Genomic DNA, 20878 nt, shown 5'->3' on the forward strand with positions numbered 1-20878 from the left:
GAGATAGGGGGAAATAAGCTTTTGGACAAAGGTGTAATACCTTGTTCAAGTCATGGTGATCCCCACTAATCTACACTCAAGGTTGTGAGTGAGTATTTATATATATACACATATATTATTCTCTTGTTATATATATATATATTATATTATATTACATGTGTTGTAATCTTCTCTTCTACTTTTCATATATATATGTGATATATATAGTGTATATATATGTATTGTAACATATATTTAATCAATCTCTTATTTTAGTCCTTGTATTATTTTACAATAGAGTTGTAATAAATCTTGATTTTCTTCTATTGTTATAAAATCTCTAACAATCAAAAGCTTATCCCTTTTCAATGGAAGAGGTGATAAATCAAGATTGTGAGAATACAAGGATAAGAGATTTTATGTGAAAGCCATTCATGGGTGAGCATGATGGTGAATATTATGTGATTTACTATTTTATATGATAGTAATATATAATATATATATATATGAGTTATATATATGTGACATATATGTGATTATGTGTTTGTATCATATTAATATATATAGTAGTATATAATATGATATTTAATTTTTATATCATGCTATTATATGTATATATGTGAGATATATAATATATAATATGTATGTATGAGTAATATATATTATATATATGTAGAGCATGTGATATAATATATATTATATGTAGAAATAATTACTTCTATGTATTTATGTGAGACATGCATATATAATATATGTTATATATGTGTATATAATATATATCATGTATATTAATGTGTATATATATGTTATATATGTGTGAGGTATGTAACATATATAGCTGTGTAATAAATATATATATTATGTGTATATGATATGTATATTATAGTATATATATTATATTTATATGAGATATGTAACATATATATTTGTGAATTTAATATTGACATTATGTGTATGTTACATATAAGATGTTGATTAGTAACATACATATTATATTAATGTATGAGTTATATAGTATGATAATAATGTTGATAGTAATATAATAGTGTTTATTACTATTGATGTGAAAATTATTATTATCTATTTTGTGAATAAAGAATAGATTTGAATTCTTATTCAATTTGGTGGTGAACATTTCACTTTATGAGATAATAAAAGATGGATTTTGAGAAGTTACATCTTTTATTGGATTATAAGAGATAATCATCTCATATTATGAGATAAGGAAAAGTGGACTATGAGAGTTACACTTATGAGAATTGTCTTGTCTTAGCAAGAACAATAGATTAAAAGGGGATCCAAACTTGTGAAATGAGTCATAAATTGGAAAAACAATTTTAGACTCAAAAATAAAGTGAGTCAATGTTGATTCAAAAAAAAAAAAAAAATTGTGAAAAGATAACAAAATTGGAGAAGCAATTTTGAATCTTAAATAATCAAAGTGGTGAACAAAATTGATGAGAATTTTGTTAACTTTGGTATAATTTTAGGCTAATCTCAATAAGGAGATAACCTTAAAATTATGAGTAAAAATAATCACATTATTTTATGAGTAGTAATGTGAGTTTGATATTTTAGTTTTGTTGAGAAAACTAAAAATGTCAAATGGTATTTTTAAAGTGGCCTTAAAGAGTCATTTGAAGAGAAAAATACACAAAAGTGATATTTTATATACACTTTATGGTAAAAATGTGGGGGTGAGCCACAAATTTAATCAAAATGTGTTGAGACATTATTGATTAATTTATTTGATTTTGAATTCAAATTCTAAATCAAGTTTGGCTATGTGCATAAGTGAAAATATTGACATATTTAGTGTCAAAGTTTTGGTAAAAATAATTTCAAGAAGGAAAAAAAAAATTAAAAAAAAAAATAAAATAAAATTATAGAGACAAAGTAGTCTTCTATATTTTAAAATCAAGATATTGTCTTGATAATGAAATGTGAAAATGTGGGGGTGCATACTCCAATATGAGAAAGTTTAGACATACTTGGTGTCTAAAATTAAAATATGAGAATTTAGACATATTTGGTGTCTAAATTAGTGTATTTTTGATATGCTTGGTATCAAAATTATTGAGAATTTGAGGAGTGAAAATTAATCTTTTATGATTGAATTTTCAAAGCTTAAGTACTTAAGGAGAAAAGTGGTCACAAAGTGAACACTATATTTTTTGGCATGCATGATTCACATGGAATCAATAGTGAGAGGTTATAACAAATCGCTTAATCTCCGTACAAGATTAAAGCATGAATTTTCGAGGGATGGGACCTAAACTCCCTTAGCGTTTTGCCCATTGATGGTAACCTATCTTAACACTAGTAAAAATCTAGTCTTAAGTTCAATAGGTAATAACAAGTCAATAGAGTGAATGTGGTACTCAATTGTCCCATCTATGGATGAGTACATGTTGTAAAATTGAGGGTTAAAACCAAAAGGTTTTTTAATGGAGCTTAAGCTTAAGAAAACTCACTTAAGCTTAAGAAGTGTCTAACGAGTGGTGAGACACTAAAACTCCACCTATATGGACTAGAGGTGGTGCCGCCTCTTATGAGAATTGGGAGTATTCTCTAGAGAGTCCATGAATTGGAATTTTGCACATGGCCATTAACGGTGCAAGAGCGAGACATGCGGTCTCAAGTGAGCATTAGCGAGGGTGTGTGTGTTATCACCGGTTTGTATTAAAGGGATAGTGGTTCAATGCTACGGCAACCAAAATTTCATCAAACTTTGTGGTAACTACACTAAGGTAAAATTCAAGTCGAAAGACATTTTACCTAATGCACCTAAGCAAGACTTCTTTAAAAGTGTATATTTATTCAATCAAAGTGGGGGAATGTTATATTTTGATATAATATTTTGATTGATTAAATAAATGTTACAAGTGTGTTACAAGTGTGTCACACATTTTAATCTAGTGGGGGATTGTTATATTATTTTATAATATAATAATAAAGTAGATTAAAATGTGATAAATATATGTGAATAATATATATTAAGTGTATGGTAAATAAATGTGTAACCTATGATTTTATAACCTACACTTTTGTAACCTACATGTTGTAACTTGGAGAGGAGTTACAATTTGTTGTCACTTGTAACTCATGTGTTGATCACACATTATTAGTGTAATAAAAGGGTTGTTACACAATTTGATGATAGGATTCAAATGGTATGAAATATAGTTGTTACAAACTATATTAATACTCATTTATATGAGAGAAATGAGTGTTGTGTATTTTGAATTCTAAGTGATCACCTATACATTATAAAAGGAGGTCTTTGGTGCTCATTTTGGAAGAGATGTCAAGTTTTCTATCAAGAAAGCATTTTGCTAGAAAACCCTAAGGCTTGATAATTCCCAAAGCTATTTCCTAGAGAGTTCCCTTAGTGCTTAGAGATAGGGGGAAATAAGCTTTTGGACAAAGGTGTAATACCTTGTTCAAGTCATGGTGATCCCCACTAATCTACACTCAAGGTTGTGAGTGAGTATTTATATATATACACATATATTATTCTCTTGTTATATATATATATTATATTATATTACATGTGTTGTAATCTTCTCTTCTACTTTTCATATATATATGTGATATATATAGTGTATATATGATATATATAGTGTATATATATATATTGTAACATATATTTAATCAATCTCTTATTTTAGTCCTTGTATTATTTTACAATAGAGTTGTAATAAATCTTGATTTTCTTCTATTGTTATAAAATCTCTAACAATTTTAACAATTTTCTTATAATTGATACTATCCTCTTCATATATTAGATCATCATATTTTATTAATTTGTTGATAGATATACATATATGTTTGTAATATTATAGATTAATTCTTCTATATATTATTACCTTTTGTACTTATTTATAAAATTATATATATTGATGATAGGGTACAACAAATAATGTAAATCTTTGAATTTTGTACATTTTTCAGTACTATGCATGCATATATATCTCATAATTTTTATTTTTACAAAATGATCACCAGTTATATATACTACTAATTAATAATGAATAGAATCGTAATATACGTACATGGTGGAATATCTTTATATATTAAAAGTGCCTATCTAACGGCATTTCTTGGTTTAACAGAATATACTTAAATTTTTAAAAGAATATTCTGTTATACTTAAATTTTTAAAAGAATATTCTGTTAAATTTAACGATTAGGTTTGATCTCCCGTTAATAAATAAACTCAATAATTAAACCTAAAAAATTAAATAATCTTTTAAATATTAATAATCTCTTTTTAAATTAAAAAAATAATGTTAGCCACATATCTCCCTAACAAGAATATTAATTTTTTTTTAAAGTTTTCTATTCAAAAATAATATTTCTACGATTGAAAAATTCCTCCACTCGATTGAGAAAAATTTCTACGATTGAAATATTCCTCCACTCGATTGAAATTTTGAAAAAACAAATCCAATTTCTTCACTGGTAGATATTCAATTCTGATTTCAGCTATTGAGGGAGGAAGAAAAAAATTTCTACGATTGAAATGTTCAATCCCAATTGCAGTGATTGAGGAGGGAAGGAAAAAAAAATATACGATTGAAATTTTCACTCCTAATATCTACCGATTAAAATTGAAACAATCTCAATATCTATTAATGAATGCAATTTAGTTGACAGAGGAAGATGACGATTTGGGATTTTGATAACTAGATTTCAAAGGTATACACAAACGACGATATGACCCATATGGGGTTTCGATGATGATGACAAAGGCGACGATCTAGAAATCGTCTGTGTTCTGGTTGTAAAGATACTTTAGAGGTATTTGCCTTTTTTTTAGAGGTATTGGAACTGTTTGCAAATAGAATAAAATATTTGTATTATTTTCTGGTTTGTATTGTCCTTTTCAAATATAAATGTATTATTATCTGGTTTGTGTTCGTAAATGTATTTGCCATTGAACTATTCAAAGGTATAAAATATTTGTATATTGTTGTTTTTTTTTTTTGTTTATAGACAGAGTCTTTGGAAAAAGTTAAAAAATCCAAATAGAAGTCCCCCAATAAAGAGGTTAAGAAAAGTGAATTGTTAACGAAGAAGATTGTAAATTTTATCTGACTATGCAAGCTGCTTTAAAGGCGCTGCTGTACCAAAAGGTAATTGTCTGAATTTCAAATCTAATGTTGAATAAATACATATAAATAAATCCATCTCATTCAATTATACATGAATTTTTATGAACTTATTATGCATTTACAGAGAATAAGAGAATTGGTCGATAGTCACTGAAGTTTTAGTGCTCTGCTCCTAATCTATATTCAATACCCCTAATGCATCATTAATTTCTAACCAAAATTTTACTCAATTCATTAGATTTAGAGTTTGCACTGTTCACTTTGAACTAATCTGTATTTTCTTTCATCTACATATATAACAAGCTCAATTATGATAATTTGATGAAGATGTAGTTGTTGATTTCTAATAATTAATGAGTTTCTACTTTCAGTGAACCATGAAATTATATTTATTAAGTGCTGAACCATCTTGGTGACTTTGAGATAATTTATGTTATTTTATAAATAAATTGAATAAAAAACTTTGTACTGCTTATATTCACAGACTTATGATGTAAGGTCTTTTTTTATATTGGATAAGGGAGTTGGTCACAGGAAATTCAGTTATGTGGGTCATTCTCTTTGCTTGGTCTTATGCTTTCATCTACATTGTCTTTCCTTCTTCAATTAACAATTATCAATGAAAGCATCAACACAATATGGGTAATCTATTTGAGTTCGTGTAAGCTAAACACTTTTTATATTTTTATGTTTTTGTTTTGTATATGATGAAAGTGTTGTAGTTAATTGCCAATAATAAAAAAAGTATGTCATATACAATATTACAGAGTATGAATGAATTTAGTCAATTTACTAATTATTAGAATGTTTTAAACTATTTAGCTTCCTTTAATTTTTATGGCTTTACTAATATTAGAAATTTAATCCAAGACTACTTTAATTATTGTATGAAAAATAAATACTTGCTGGAACACCACAACTTTATCAATAATATCATAGATAAACTATCAACAAAAAATAGACAATCTAATTATATGCGGACTCAAATAAAATAAAAAGTATAAAATACGACTATTATATATACTATTTTGTCTACTGAAGCAAAAAAAATTAAAATCGATCTAATCATTATGATTACTCTTATTTTTCTTTTTTAAAATTTTTATACAAATATATTTTCTTCAATTATTAATACTTTAGACATAATTTTTTTTCCTTCTTTTTGTTAACTTTTCACAATTTTAAAACGTGTTTGCTTTATGATTCTAACATCAATTTTTTCTTTTAAAATAATTTATGACCAATTGGCAATTATATTATCATGATTTCTTCAAGATATTTTCTTTAAATTAATAACACTCGTGTCTATTCTATATAAAGTGTGCCTATATCACCGAATTCTTGGTTAGTTTATGAGAAATTCATGGATCACTTTTTATTTATATATAATAAAATAAATCTCATTAAATCTAAAAAAATACAATTGAGTTTTTGCTTTATATATTATATATATATTGCTAAAGAATTTTTCTATTTTTTTTTGGCTCGATCAGGTTATAATTGTTTGCCTCCACATCTAAATCTGAATATATAAAATGTGGCTACATAAACGAATTCTTGGTTTATGAGAAATTATTGAGTGCCTTTTTTTAAATATTTTATTTTTTTATATAAAATGTGGCTATGTAACAGAATTCTTGGTTTAATATTATTATTTATTTTTCTGCCAAAATGTTAACAGAATATTCTAATATTTGACACAATATTCTAATTAGAAAACGTTAATTATAATTGATTAATTTTAGTTAAATAATCCTACCAAAATTTAATCTAACAAATTTCTCTCTCTAGAGCAAAAACGCTAGCCTCCAACACAACCTTTACCAGTTTATAACCTTAGTTATAATTTCTTAAGCTATATTTTATAATTTTAATTTTCATATTAAAATTTGAAAAAATACTAATGAAGACAACATACTACATGCTATTATATAAAAGTATTGCATTTATATATCCCACGATGTTTCAAAAATACTTTAGAAAGTTCATCTTGAATTAATTATTAATATGTAATAAAAGATATTAGTTACTATATTATTACTTCAAACAAAGGAAAGTTCTAGCGGTGCTTCTATTTTCTAATCATCTTTTGGTTTCGGGCAGAAAGTCATATTCATGTGTTATGTGTACGTTAAATTTTTGTTAATATTACAGAACTTGAAATGTGAACCTGAGTTGTCAGTATATACATAAACCTCAATTTTGGCTCTAAATTTATAACCATTTACAATTTTTTAACACTCAAAAAGTTACCAAGCTTGTTTTCTATAGCTCTACTTATTAAGGTAGAAAAATATTTTTAGATTGACTCATCTATTCCGTTTATTAAATGAATTATTTTCAAGTTGAGACATTAACTTAAAAATGACACAATAATGACCTAATACAAAGTATACACTTATATTCATTCTATTTATTGAGAATCAAAACTTTAATCTTCTTCACTAGACTAGCCAGACACACACAATATTTGGACATAAACATAGGACACAATATTATAACTCAAACTCAGAAACACTTAGTCGAAACTTGAATGAATAATGTCACTCTTTTAAGTTTTAAGACTGTATATGACTAGGCAATTTTAGTTATTGTATTATCATTACTGCTACATAGTTGATCATTTTTAGATTTTTGATGTGAAATTTTGTATTGTGAGTTTTTTAGAGTTTCTAATAGACTTCAATGAGTAATAGATTTATATAATTATACTTGGAATAAATTTTGATAATGTTGTTTGGTGGATTCCTATTTTGTTATTAGGTAACATAATATTATTATTCGTTAAGTCTGTCACAATTATTAGAATGAATCAATTTAAAAATCTTTCACTATATTGAAAGGTGAGATTAATTTTAATATGAGCTTAATTATATTTTTTATTTTGTATATCTATTGTTTTATTTGAAAACAAGTGAATAAATGACTACACTATATACAACAATTAAGGACATCACTCCAATTACAGAAAGTTGGAAGAATAAAATGAGAGTGTTAGAAAAATTTGAAAAGCGGACAAATAAGAGTTCACCACTCAAATATCAAATACTTAATGTTAGCAGACCAAAAAGTATACAATCAGTTAATTTATTGTTAAAATTGTCAATACTCTACTAATAAATGCTATATTTTCCGAATTTTGCTTGTACACGCGTTGCAACAAATTATTATTTCATAAATATATTTTTTTTCCTTAAAAATGAACACAGAGTAATGATGTTGAACCTAATAACTAATAATATATATTTTTTTAATTTTTAATTGTATCACTTTTTAATAACGTAGAAAAAAAACTAGCATAAAATTTAGTATACGTGCCTCGCACGTAACTTTTTACTAGTATATATATAAGCGTATATATATGAAGTTTCTTTTTCGAAAAAAGAAAAATAGTTGTTGGAATTGGACGATGCATATTTGCAAAAATTGGAATTATTATAGGTTATATATTTGTTGAAAGATCGTATAAATTCCTTCCCCAGTAACAACATATATAAATGTAATTTTATTTTATTTACGTATGTACGTGCATATATATATATATATATTGACCAGTCATGATCATATCGTTCAAAAAGCTATATATGTATACAAATAATAGAATCAAATTTAAAGGACGTTGTTTGGTTAATTTGACTGCTGAGGATTCTAATAGATATGCCTTAATTTGCTTTTTTTTACTATATACATATAAAAGGATATATAGGTGTACATTTTGCTGATCATGAATCATTCAAACATATGTATATACTTAATTTGAATAAATAAATATATGCTATATATTTATATATATGTAGTTAATAATAACCCATTAATATCTACAAACTGAAATTTTTGTGTTGGTCAACACGACATAATTGACTGGTGAAGAATTTTTGCATCAATTTATAACAGACGCTTCACTATATTTTAGTCACTTTGCATCGATCGGTTCTAAACTCTCATTGTTATCTTCACAATCACGATTTTGAAATTAGAGACAACTCTCCCAAAATTTTCATGCAATTCACCATATATAGTTGTAACCTTTAACATAAATTTAAGTAACTTCTCGACTAATGTCTCATTACGTTCAAATCAGGTAAAAAATCTCATCTTCCAAACAAATTTTACTATTGGTAATTATATTTATTAAATTAGTTATCGAAAAACTCAATCAACCCTTATAAAAAAAAGAAATTATATTGTATATATCCACTTTATATGTTTTTATTTTTATTTTTATTTCCATATTTTTTGAGATATACTCATTTTTATAGATGATGTCTCTATTATACCCCTTAAGTTAATAAAAATTATATGCTAAATCTAAATAAAGGATGAGGATATATTAAGTAACCTTCACAAAAGTAAGTATATTTTAATGAAATATAATATGAGAATATTTTTTATTAATAGATAAAAAAAATATATTCCTCAATTACTATTTAAAAGAACCCAATTCAAAAAAGGCCCAATACTTTACCTTGTAATACTTGAAAAAAAATTAACATAGTCACGTGTAAGAGCATTGCATTACCCATAAAATTTAGCTTAGTTTTGTACCTTAACGTACTTATATATAATGAATCATTCACACGTTATATATATGTAAACAACCTATAGCTATAGCCTATAGGAGACATATACTATATATTTGTATATATATAATGAGAATTTGAGAGGGATTAAGTTAATTAATTAATTAAATTTGTATGTTTTGATGGAAGAAATTATGGTTTTCCGGTAGACATGGGGTATAATTAATTAATAAAGCTAATTAATCCTGATCATCTTGTATAATATATTTATATATAAACAGTAGTAATACGTACTATATAGTACTTGGAATTTGGAAATAGAAGCAAGTAGATCCCTCAATTAATGCATATATATTTATATATGTCAAACATGTGATAGTATATAATATGCAACTGGCAGTGGATTTCTTATATATAATATTCTATGGGCCCAAACCCAAAACCAAAACCAAAACCAAAACCAAAACCAGAGCCCGTCCTAGTTTAGCAAAAAACCACTTTTTTATAATGTAAATATTAATTTAAAAAGAGTTTAATTATTTCTTATATATTCCTTATTCCCATTTCCTAATATTGAATTGAATTTGAATTCAGATAAGTCTAAACCTTTTGGTGATATGATAGGGTCAATCATTTTCATTTTAATTCCTATATGAAATAATAATATGCATGTGGTTTTAATTAATTAATTATTAATATTATTACGTACGTCAATATATATATAATGTTGAATCAATGTGACAGTGGCAGTGCCAGCCACAAATATATATATGTTATTTTTGTGTTCCAGTTCGACTCACTTTCCAAGTCTTAACTTATTACTCCTTCAAAGCTACCTTTTTAATTTTAAATAAAGCTTTAAAAAGCTAAAAATATATACAAAAAAAAAAAGATGGTGATGATGACGATCCTTTTTGTAATATATACAAAATACAAAACAAATGGTCCCCAACACCCAACCCAATCACCCCATGCAAATGCAATTATAACACATATATATTATTTGGTTCATGCATGCTATAACATATGTAATTATTAGTTAATTATATGTGTGTAATTAATTATTACGTATTAATTAATTAAAACACACTCACTTTCACTTTCTAAATATTAATTATTGACTTTACAGATAAGGCGTGGCTGTTTCCAAACTCCATGCTCTCTCTCTCTCTCTCTCTAATAATATTATATGAGAAATGCTAAAGAGTACTAGCATCCTTCTATGTGTTAATATCGCTATTGGTCTAACTAAGTATCGGGTTTCATATAATTTAATATAATAGTTTTTAGGGAGTATCGCTAACCAATCGCAACGCGATATATCGAGAAAGTGCTAGGTACAACTGATATCTAATAGCAATACTCAAATTATATAATCAATCAACTAATTAATAGCTACCACCACATTGCTTTATTTACTCTTTCAATATTAATTAAATAATCAATATTAACTATTTTTATTATGATAAAACACTCACTACAAATAAAAAATTATATTCAGTAATAATTTTTAATTTTAATCACACAAAAAATTATTTTTAATTAATAAAATATAATATTTATATACAAGTTGTTATAAATTTAATTTTAATCGTATTGTAATTAAAAATATATTTAGTTATAATAAATTGTAATTGTTGTAATTAATACATTTAAATACGAACTTTAATTTTAGTCATAATATACAAGAATAATAATGTATAATTAGTCACAACTTCTTTATATTTAATTACAAGTAATATTTTTTACGATAAACCTTAACTAATATATATCCATAATCCCCACAAATATAAAAATGTTTACAAATTAATATATCCATTGATTAATTAATGAAATTATATACAAAGGCTAGCTTCCCTATGTATATATGTAAGTGTAGAAATTAAAATAAATAATATGAGAAAAATAGCAAGCTAGCTAACTAGAGAGAGAGAGAGAGATCACTTGTAACCAAACACAACAAATGTATATATATTTGACTTTTTTTTTTTTAAAAAAAGAAAAAGAAAAATATGTTATATAATATTGTTGTTAAATTAGCTGGATGAGGTGAGAGAGGAATTATTTGATGATAATTTTTAAAAATCGTTTTTGTAGTATTTTCGAAAACACAAAATGACAAGCATTTAATTATTACGTTTGCAACTTAATAATTAATTATTATTATTATTATTTATATAATATATATAGTACATACGTACAGTAGTGATCGTGCTAAAACTACTAAAACTTAGAAATGGTCTGAGGTCGACCTTGATAAGGGTCAGTCTCTGGTTTTTGACTATTTGTTTCCAACAACAAAACAACTAATTATAAATATGTTTTGACCTTCTAATTCAAATAATTAATTATTAATTTAGTTGGGATTGGGAATTAATTAGTGAGTCATCTGTATATAAACTAATTTATAAATACATATATAATTTGTACACGTGCTTTCATTTTATTGATCAAGTACATGTGCACGTACATACACATTAACTAATCACTTCTTATATATTAATATTTTTTTATATATATACACTAGCTAGTAGTATTTTTTTTTTGAGAAGAAGAGTTATGTTTTTCATGAGAGATTATATATATATATATGTTCATCTTGTCCAGCAATATGTTAGATTGTTGTAATTGGTATTTTATGTTTCAGTTAAAATTGTCTTGTTATTACATAGTCGACTTAGTATAAATATTAATTAGCTTCATTATTAGGGCTGACTTTTTCTTTGATCGATCGAAAAGATTGTTTACTTGTTTTCTCTTTGCTTTTCTATCTTTCTCAGTTTGACAGGTCAAACCTCAAATTCCATTGAGGAGTAATATATAGTATGCATCGATCCATATGTATCAATTAATAATTAAGAAATAGGTATACGTAATATTCTTAATTATTATAGGTGTAGCTATAGCTAATTAATTAATTAATAAATACACACAAATAAAGCCAGTTGTACATGTGTAGAGATCGAGCTTCGATCCAAAGTCAAATACAAAAACTAAGTGGTAATAACATGATATTACTTAACACAACATTCTTGCTTAATTAATAATGAGACTTGAATCCATATATATATAAATGAATCACTCTTTTATATATATACTAGTATATTGTTACGTGCGATGCACGTATACTATGTTTTATATTAAGTATTATATTATGAGTTCGGAAGGAAATAAATGAATCAAAAATAAATAATATTTAATTTAGAGAGATTTAAATAATAAATTTAAATTAAACTTTTATGTCCAGTAAAAATATATTGGAAACAATAATAATAAGGTTATAATATATGTTGCATTTGTTCCCGTTCTTAAAATAATAGCAGCAAGAACATCTTTGACCTGGATCGTTAAACCAAGAATCGTTAAACCAATAATTACCGTTAGATATGCACTTTTAATATATAAAGATATTAGACAACAAATACTCAACCGGCTCGGTCCGATCTTAAGAATAAGCAAACTAGTGTTGTGCTTAGGATTCACTTAGCTAGTCGGGATTCAAAATAATATTTCTCTTTTAAATTTATATATTGTCTTTCACTAATTTTAAAAATTAACATAATAGTCTATTTTTTTTTCTTACGACTCATTAAATTTCAAGATAGACCTGGTAGGTAACAAATCTAGCATAGGATTAGATTTTAGGAACATTTAGTAATTATGTTTCTTGAAAAAATCATTTTATTTATATATGAATTTTATAAATAAAAAATTTTAAGTGCGGTATTTAGTGTTATATATATATATTTGATGAATTTTGAAAAGCGGGTAGGCTAATGAAGAGAATATATATATAACTAATTAAATAAACATATCGACCATTACTGCTTGAATTTAAGTCTCACTTTACTTTAGTTGAATAATGGCGATGATAATGCATTTTCCTTGCATGCAAACCAAATCTATATATATATACACTTACGGCCTCATGACATTAAATTTGAACTATACATATTAATATTGATTATTAATTAATTAATTATTACTATATAGTCAACACCATTCATGCTTGCATGCATGCTTTTAGGAAATGAAGCTCCACACATCAACTCAACCTTCCATTATCTCAACCATTAATTATAATCTTCATGCATGTTGCATTCAAGTCCAAAGTCTTATACTCTAATTATATGTAAAACAATCCAATAAAAACTGATCATTTTTCTGTTTCCAAAACTCATATGTTTCGCATACGAGATATTAGGTTATCCATCTTTAAAACTTCTAAATTGAATCTTAGAATTTAGTCTATATTAAACTTTCAAATAATGAAGTTAATTTCTTCTATGATGCATGCATGTCAATATAGTAAATCTCACTCCTTGCGTTTCAAAACTTTTATGTGCAAACACATTAACTTATGGGGACTATCATTTATAATGTCTAACAATGGTTTTAGATTATACATTTATTTTGTTGATGCATGACTCCACCACGTTTAGTTGGATTTATCCATTAAAAACTAAAACTGAAATTTGTGGTGTGTTTTTACAATTCAAAACTGTAACATCTCTGTTTCAACTTTGTAGTTTCATACTTACATAGTATATACGGGTACGTCATTATGGTTACAAACTAACACGAGTCTTTCCAACATATTTTGTCCTCACTCACACACTTGAGAAACTTCCCAACAAGTCATCTATCCAAAGATTACTCTAACTAGATCAAGCACGTTTAACTTTGAAATTGAAATTCATAAGTTAGATGGATTTTTAATAAGAAATTGATATAATCAAAAAGAATATTTACATCTTTCCTTTCCATTATGCCGTTAATTAATTGTTTGGTATATAAGAAACTAGGAAGTTATATATTAATTATAGTAAAATGTAATTGATTTGAAGGGTATTTATGTAATTTTCTCATCTTTATTTTTTAACACCTAGCTTCAGTTAGCTAATTTGTACATAATTAATTATTATGTTTATGTATTACTATTACTATTAGTATTACTTGGTGATGAAATAGAAAGCAGACATTATGATTCAGTGGAATTAATCAAACATGTGTCTCCATACATTGTTGTTGACTTGATTGTTACTTGATCACTTACCTAAGAATAAGTCAATAATTAAATCAAGGAGGCCAAAACATCTAAACATTATAAAAATATGGCCTACATTAAACTTAAAAAGGGCCCAGTTATTCAAATTATCATGGAATGGGCTCGGCTCAGCCCAAATCAGCTTGAAAATTTGACATTGGGCTTTTCAGCTTTTATCAACTTGGACCATTTAATCATTTATGGGCCATATAAATGAAAATATCATTTTTCTTTTGCGATAATTAGATTAAGTACTATTTTTGTTTTTACATTTTTATTTTTACTTTTACGATGTTGTATAAAAACAACACGAAAATAACAAATAACATAACAACAACAACAAAATAATATATACATAACAAAAAATTAACAAAAGTACATCATAAAAATATAAAAAACCGTATTTTCTATAAATAAAATTATAAAAATTTGTATGTATTTTTATAATTATTTTATTGTTTTTGTGTAGCGGTTTCTTCATAATGCAATATTATCCTATTATATTATTACAAATGTTTTTTAATACAAAATTGCAATAGAAGAAAAACTATATTTTTGTTTAATAAAAATAAAACTTTAATGTTTTGGCTGTAAATTTGATTATTATGGTGATAGTTAGTTAGTACTAAGTTTGATCATATATATCAATTATCATCATCCACAGTCCACACAACTCACAACATAGACAAGTATGAATGAATGAATGAATGTATATGAAATATGCAATTCCTTACTTTATATTATCATTATTTTGTTTTTGGATGAAATTGAGATTGTAATTAAACACATTTCATTTTGAAACAATAACAAACAACATTATTAAATCAACCATAGTAAGATACATGGGCTGCATTTCCAAGATTATATTTATATTTGTTTTTAAGTGAAAAGAAAAAAAATAGTAAAGAAAAAAAGAGTGGGTATGAAGTGCATGGGGAGATGTATAATTAAAGAAATTAAAATATGAAGTTTAAATTGAATTGAATATGGAAATGACAGACTTACTTGCCTTATAATAATAACATTGTATTGTTTTATTATTTAAAAATTGAGGATATTATAAATATACATATATACACACATCCATCGTATTTGTCCCTAATTTAAAGGTATTTTAATTTATTAGTAATTAATTTTTTTATGGTAATAATTACATTGTAGAAATCATTTTATATATTATTTTTTTTTTCTATTTTTCAAAATTTTTATTTTTAATTATTTAATGGATTATAATTTAAATTGAATTATGATTTAAGTTATTCCGTAAATTAAATTGTATATTACATAAAAATATATAAAAAAAACTTTAAAATGTATAAATAAAAAAATCACTTTTTTATTTTATTATATGCCGATATGCATAAAATAATTATTATAAATTCTATTATTTTTGTTCTTAATGTAATTTATTAAAATAAAAATATAGCTAAAATTTACCCCATAATATATAAAAAAAATCCAAAAAAGAAGAAGAAATGAGGAGAGAAGGGAGTTGTTTAGTTTGACTGATTCAAATGAATGACTTAACAACACAAACACAGATCCTAAACTGCTTCTTAATCTTATTTTCTTAAAATTTGTTATTGCTTTGGTCTGAAAATCTAACTTATTATTATTATTATTATTATTATTATTATTATTACAGAACAATTATTATTAATTTAGATTTAGATTTAGATTTAGAGTTTAGAAAGAAAGATTAGATGAGATGCAAAAGTTGATTTGAGAGAAAGAGAAAATGGTGGAAGTTGACCTTCCTTTGTTCAGCTACGAAAGTCCAAAAAGGAGCTCTAAACTCTCAAAACTAAGCTAAGAAGAAAACCCAGAAACTGAATCATCACATCAAATCCATTCTAATTGTAAAGATTGAATCTTTTTTGATTTGGGAGTATGGAAATGGAATTGGGTTGGCGAAGCAGGGTTGAAGATGCGGCCAAGTCTAAGCCTCTGTTTGTTACAATCTATGCCACTGTCATCATTGGCGTTCTCATCTCCTCTTTCTACGTCTTCTCCGCTCTCTACTCTCCTAATAATTCCACTTCATTCTCTTCTATTTCTCTTTCAAGTAAGTACCTTTTTCAATTCAATTCAATTCAATTCTCTTCTATTCATTCATCTATATTAATATATATATATATATGTGTGTATATACAGCTACTCCTGTGCCTGTGGCTATAGATTCTTCTCAACCACCACCGGTACAACAAGATGCACTGCTGCCCAAGGACACTCCAGCCATACCTCAAAAGCCTATTTGGGAGCCTCCACACACTGAAAAAATGCCACCTTTGGATCATTTTAGGCTAACTAAGGAGCTTGTTCAGCAAAGGGTCAAAGATAACATCATTATAGTCACCTTTGGTAACTATGCTTTCATGGATTTCATTCTCACTTGGGCTAAGCACTTGTCAGATCTCCAAGTTTCTAACTTTCTTGTTGGTAAGCTAAGCTCACTTTTAACTCACTCACTCATTCATTCACTCTCTTTCTCTACCCTCAATGTGGATTTTGCTGGTTTTAGGTGCAATGGACACCAAATTGTTGGAGGCTTTGTATTGGAAAGGGGTTCCTGTATTTGACATGGGCAGTCATATGAGCACTGTAGATGTTGGATGGGGTTCACCCACATTTCACAAAATGGGCAGAGAGAAAGTTATTCTCATTGATTCCATCCTTCCTTATGGTTTTGAGCTGCTCATGTGTGATACAGACATGGTTTGGTTAAAGGTAAAAGCTTTTTTCCTTTCCATTCCAATTCCTTTACTTGACACATAACTAGATACATACTTATAATTCTACTATATGATTATAATTTTGCTGTGTTACTCAAACAGAACCCTCTTCCTTATCTTGCCCGTTATCCTGAAGCAGATGTTTTGACTTCCAGTGATCAAGTTGTACCGACGGTTGTTGATGATAGCCTTGATCGTTGGCAACAAGGTAGAGCTTTAAAAACAAATGATTAAATGAAAAAAGATAAAACTTTGCACTCTTCATTAACATTTTTTTTTCACTTGTAGTAGCTATAAGGATTGTAAGCCTATACTAGATGTCAAGCTTGTGTTATAAAATGTGCTATAATATTCCTAAGTGAGCATTGTTGCTTTTTACTTTTACAAGTACTTCTTAGCTCTTACAAACTTGAATCTGAGTTGAATTTGCTTACAATGTATCTAGTTTAGTCTATATTAGAGCTGTCCATGTACATTTATCCTCAGTTCTTGAGTATGTTGGTTGTGTTTTAAATGTAGTGGCGCACAAGAATTATGCCCACAGATCATGCTGTTGCATGTTTTCAAGGCGTTCATGCGAATTCTCTTTCAATTTAACAAAGACTTATGATTTGGCTATCACACAACTCATTTTCTACTTCTAATCTGCCGCTGTGTGTTGTATTTAAGTTCCTGCCTAGTTTTCAACATCCCATTTTGAAGGATTTTTTATATTTGGTACTAACTATATAATGTTTTCCCGAAAACAGTTGGGGCTGCCTACAATATTGGAATTTTCCACTGGCGGCCAACAGACTCTTCGAAAAAATTGGCTGCAGAATGGAAAGAAATGCTTTTAGCTGATGATAAAATTTGGGATCAGAATGGTTTTAATGACCTTGTCCACAAGCGGTTAGGACCATCGGTTGATGAAGAAAGTGGCCTTGTGTATGCTTATGATGGAAATCTCAAGCTAGGAATTTTACCAGCAAGCATATTCTGTAGTGGACATACATATTTTGTTCAGGTAAGGATACCCTCTCAATTCAAGCAGCACAATTCATCTTTAGGATCCCTTTTTGGTTGTCCTAGGTCCTAAATTGTAATGCTTAAATGCCAGGCTATGTATCAGCAACTCAGATTGGAGCCCTATGCTGTGCATACAACATTTCAGTATGCGGGCACAGATGGAAAGCGTCATAGACTACGTGAAGGCATGGTCTTCTATGATCCGCCTGAATATTTTGATACACCAGGTGCAACTCTCCTACACTTGCATCAAATATCTGTCTTCTGTATAGTTTAGGATGTATAATTCAAGCTTTCTAGTTCATTTTATCATCATATGCAACCCTTTTAGAAGTAATAAGCTATATACTTGTTGGGGTCATATATGTTAATACATAAGATTAGATATTTAAGTTTTGAAATTAAAGATACAATGAAACATTCTGCTGATTGACTGGTTTTCGATTTATGCAGGAGGTTTCTTGTCATTTAAGCCATCTATTCCTAAGAGCTTATTGCTTGATGGGGAGCATACTATTGAATCACACTTCACTCTTGTTAATTACCAAGTATGCATCTCCTAAATTGCTCCCACTAACCTCTGCAATTTGTTGTATACATGAATAACATTTTTCAATATGCATGGAATGAACAATTCAGATGAAACAAATAAGGACAGCTCTTGCAATTGCTTCTCTTTTGAATCGCACACTGGTGAGTCCATTTTACTTACATGTTCTAGTCCAAATTCATTCTCGTTTGAATCAAGTTTCTCACTTAGCTCGTCTACTTTTGAAAGGCTTGTTTTTTCATCTATTTTATTGTTAAGCACAATATTGGTTAGTTCATATTCACCCATGTAGAGTTTGAGTCTAGTTTCTTTCTTTGCTTCCATTGAGTTTCTGATTCAACTTAAGCCAATTTCCAAATAACTGTAGTTCCTATCCATCTCAAAGTGAAGCACAATATTGATTAGTTTACATGCATCATAATGTAGCTATAGCATATGATCTTCATGTTTCTGCATTATGATAAAACCGAGATTTTCATATTTGTGCGGTTCTTATATTTCAAAACTGTGAAGAGTAAGATTATGATGTTTCTGTTGATTTTTTTTCAGGTGATGCCTCCATTATGGTGCAGGCTGGATAGGCTTTGGTTTTCACACCCTGGAGTTTTGGAGGGCTCCATGACTAGGCAACCTTTTATTTGTCCTCTAGACCATGTCTTTGAGGTATGGTGATAATAAACAAACACTCAAATTCTTGCTTGTGTTTTCGAAACTTTCATGTATTTCCTTTGCTTGCTTGTGTTTTTTTGAAGATAAATGTAATGCTCAAAGAACTACCAGAGGAATTCGGTCCCGGGATAGACATTAGAGAATACTCTTTCTTTGAGAACCCATCATTGCCTAAACAGGTTGGTCATTGGTCATTGTGAATTGAATACCTTTATGTTGTTTCTTTCTCCTAGTATGACCATTTTGATTTGAACTTGACATTTTTATAGGTAAAAGATTCATGGCTTGATGTTCAACTTTGTGAAGAAGGAAGTCAAGGTTGTGCATTGAATCAAACAAGCCGACCGGGTGTACTCAAACTTCCAAAACGAACCAACGAAGAAACGGTACTACATTCTTAATTTAATACACCTAAAACTTGAATTTTCATGTTCTCTCTACTCATTATATGGTATAAATACAGCTGAAGATGGCATTATTGCCGTTCAAGGATGTGAAAGTTATTCAATTTTCGACAATGCAAGATGCGTTCGCTGGTTTTACAGATCAGACGAGGGAAGAGAAATTCAGAAGACGTGTGAAGAGATATGTTGGGATATGGTGTTGTGTGATGGATCATACACCAGGTCACATATATTATGACATTTATTGGGATGAAAAGCCTGGATGGAAGCCAATTCCACCTCAAACACCTCAGGATGATCATCCACCTACCTAACCTCACTTAGACTCATTCCCATTCTCATTCTTTAGTTTTTGATATTTATAATTAATAATAGCACAGAAAATATGAGCACAAGGTTTTTGGTTGGTTATAATAGACTTTAGTTGCTCTCAAAGTCCAAATCAGAGGGTGTTTTTGTACATGTAAAACAGCAGAGTTCCCCCATTATTCCTACCCTTTATTTCACAAACTAACTAAACTTATTTGATGAGGCCACTCTTTTTGTTGTAACGCTATTTTGTTTTTACTCCAATAAAATATACAAGGCCAATATGCTTAATGGGTCAGTTTTCTGATGATTGTTAGCATTGTATAGAGATGTCAAATAGGACCATTTTCTAGTGTTTAGCTAAACTTGTTCATTACGAAGAGTGGGTTTTACTCATTTGGGGGTGAAGATTGAAAAACACATACAAAGATACATTTGTTGAAACTTAATATTCATATGGAAAGATTTACTTACATGTTTGATTTATTATATCTAGCCTTTCTTATCTTGTAGGCTACAATGTAAATCATTCAAAACATCACT

At 27.5% G+C, this 20878-nt stretch overlaps 1 protein-coding gene across 1 annotated transcript; it reads left to right on the forward strand.

Annotated features, from left to right (window-relative positions):
- Positions 1 to 16226: 16226 nt before the first annotated feature.
- On the forward strand, positions 16227 to 20642 carry LOC115709150 (arabinosyltransferase XEG113). The gene is made up of 12 exons (XM_030637184.2): positions 16227 to 16728; positions 16818 to 17102; positions 17185 to 17390; positions 17498 to 17603; positions 18145 to 18401; positions 18495 to 18630; positions 18857 to 18951; positions 19043 to 19096; positions 19503 to 19616; positions 19706 to 19801; positions 19892 to 20008; positions 20086 to 20642. Exons 1-12 carry the CDS (start codon positions 16554 to 16556, stop codon positions 20338 to 20340), a joined length of 1896 nt encoding a protein of 631 aa, XP_030493044.2. The 5' UTR covers positions 16227 to 16553; the 3' UTR covers positions 20341 to 20642.
- Positions 20643 to 20878: the final 236 nt, after the last annotated feature.

Source organism: Cannabis sativa, chromosome 3 (assembly GCF_029168945.1).
Source record: "Cannabis sativa cultivar Pink pepper isolate KNU-18-1 chromosome 3, ASM2916894v1, whole genome shotgun sequence".
NCBI classification, from domain to species: Eukaryota; Viridiplantae; Streptophyta; class Magnoliopsida; order Rosales; family Cannabaceae; genus Cannabis; species Cannabis sativa.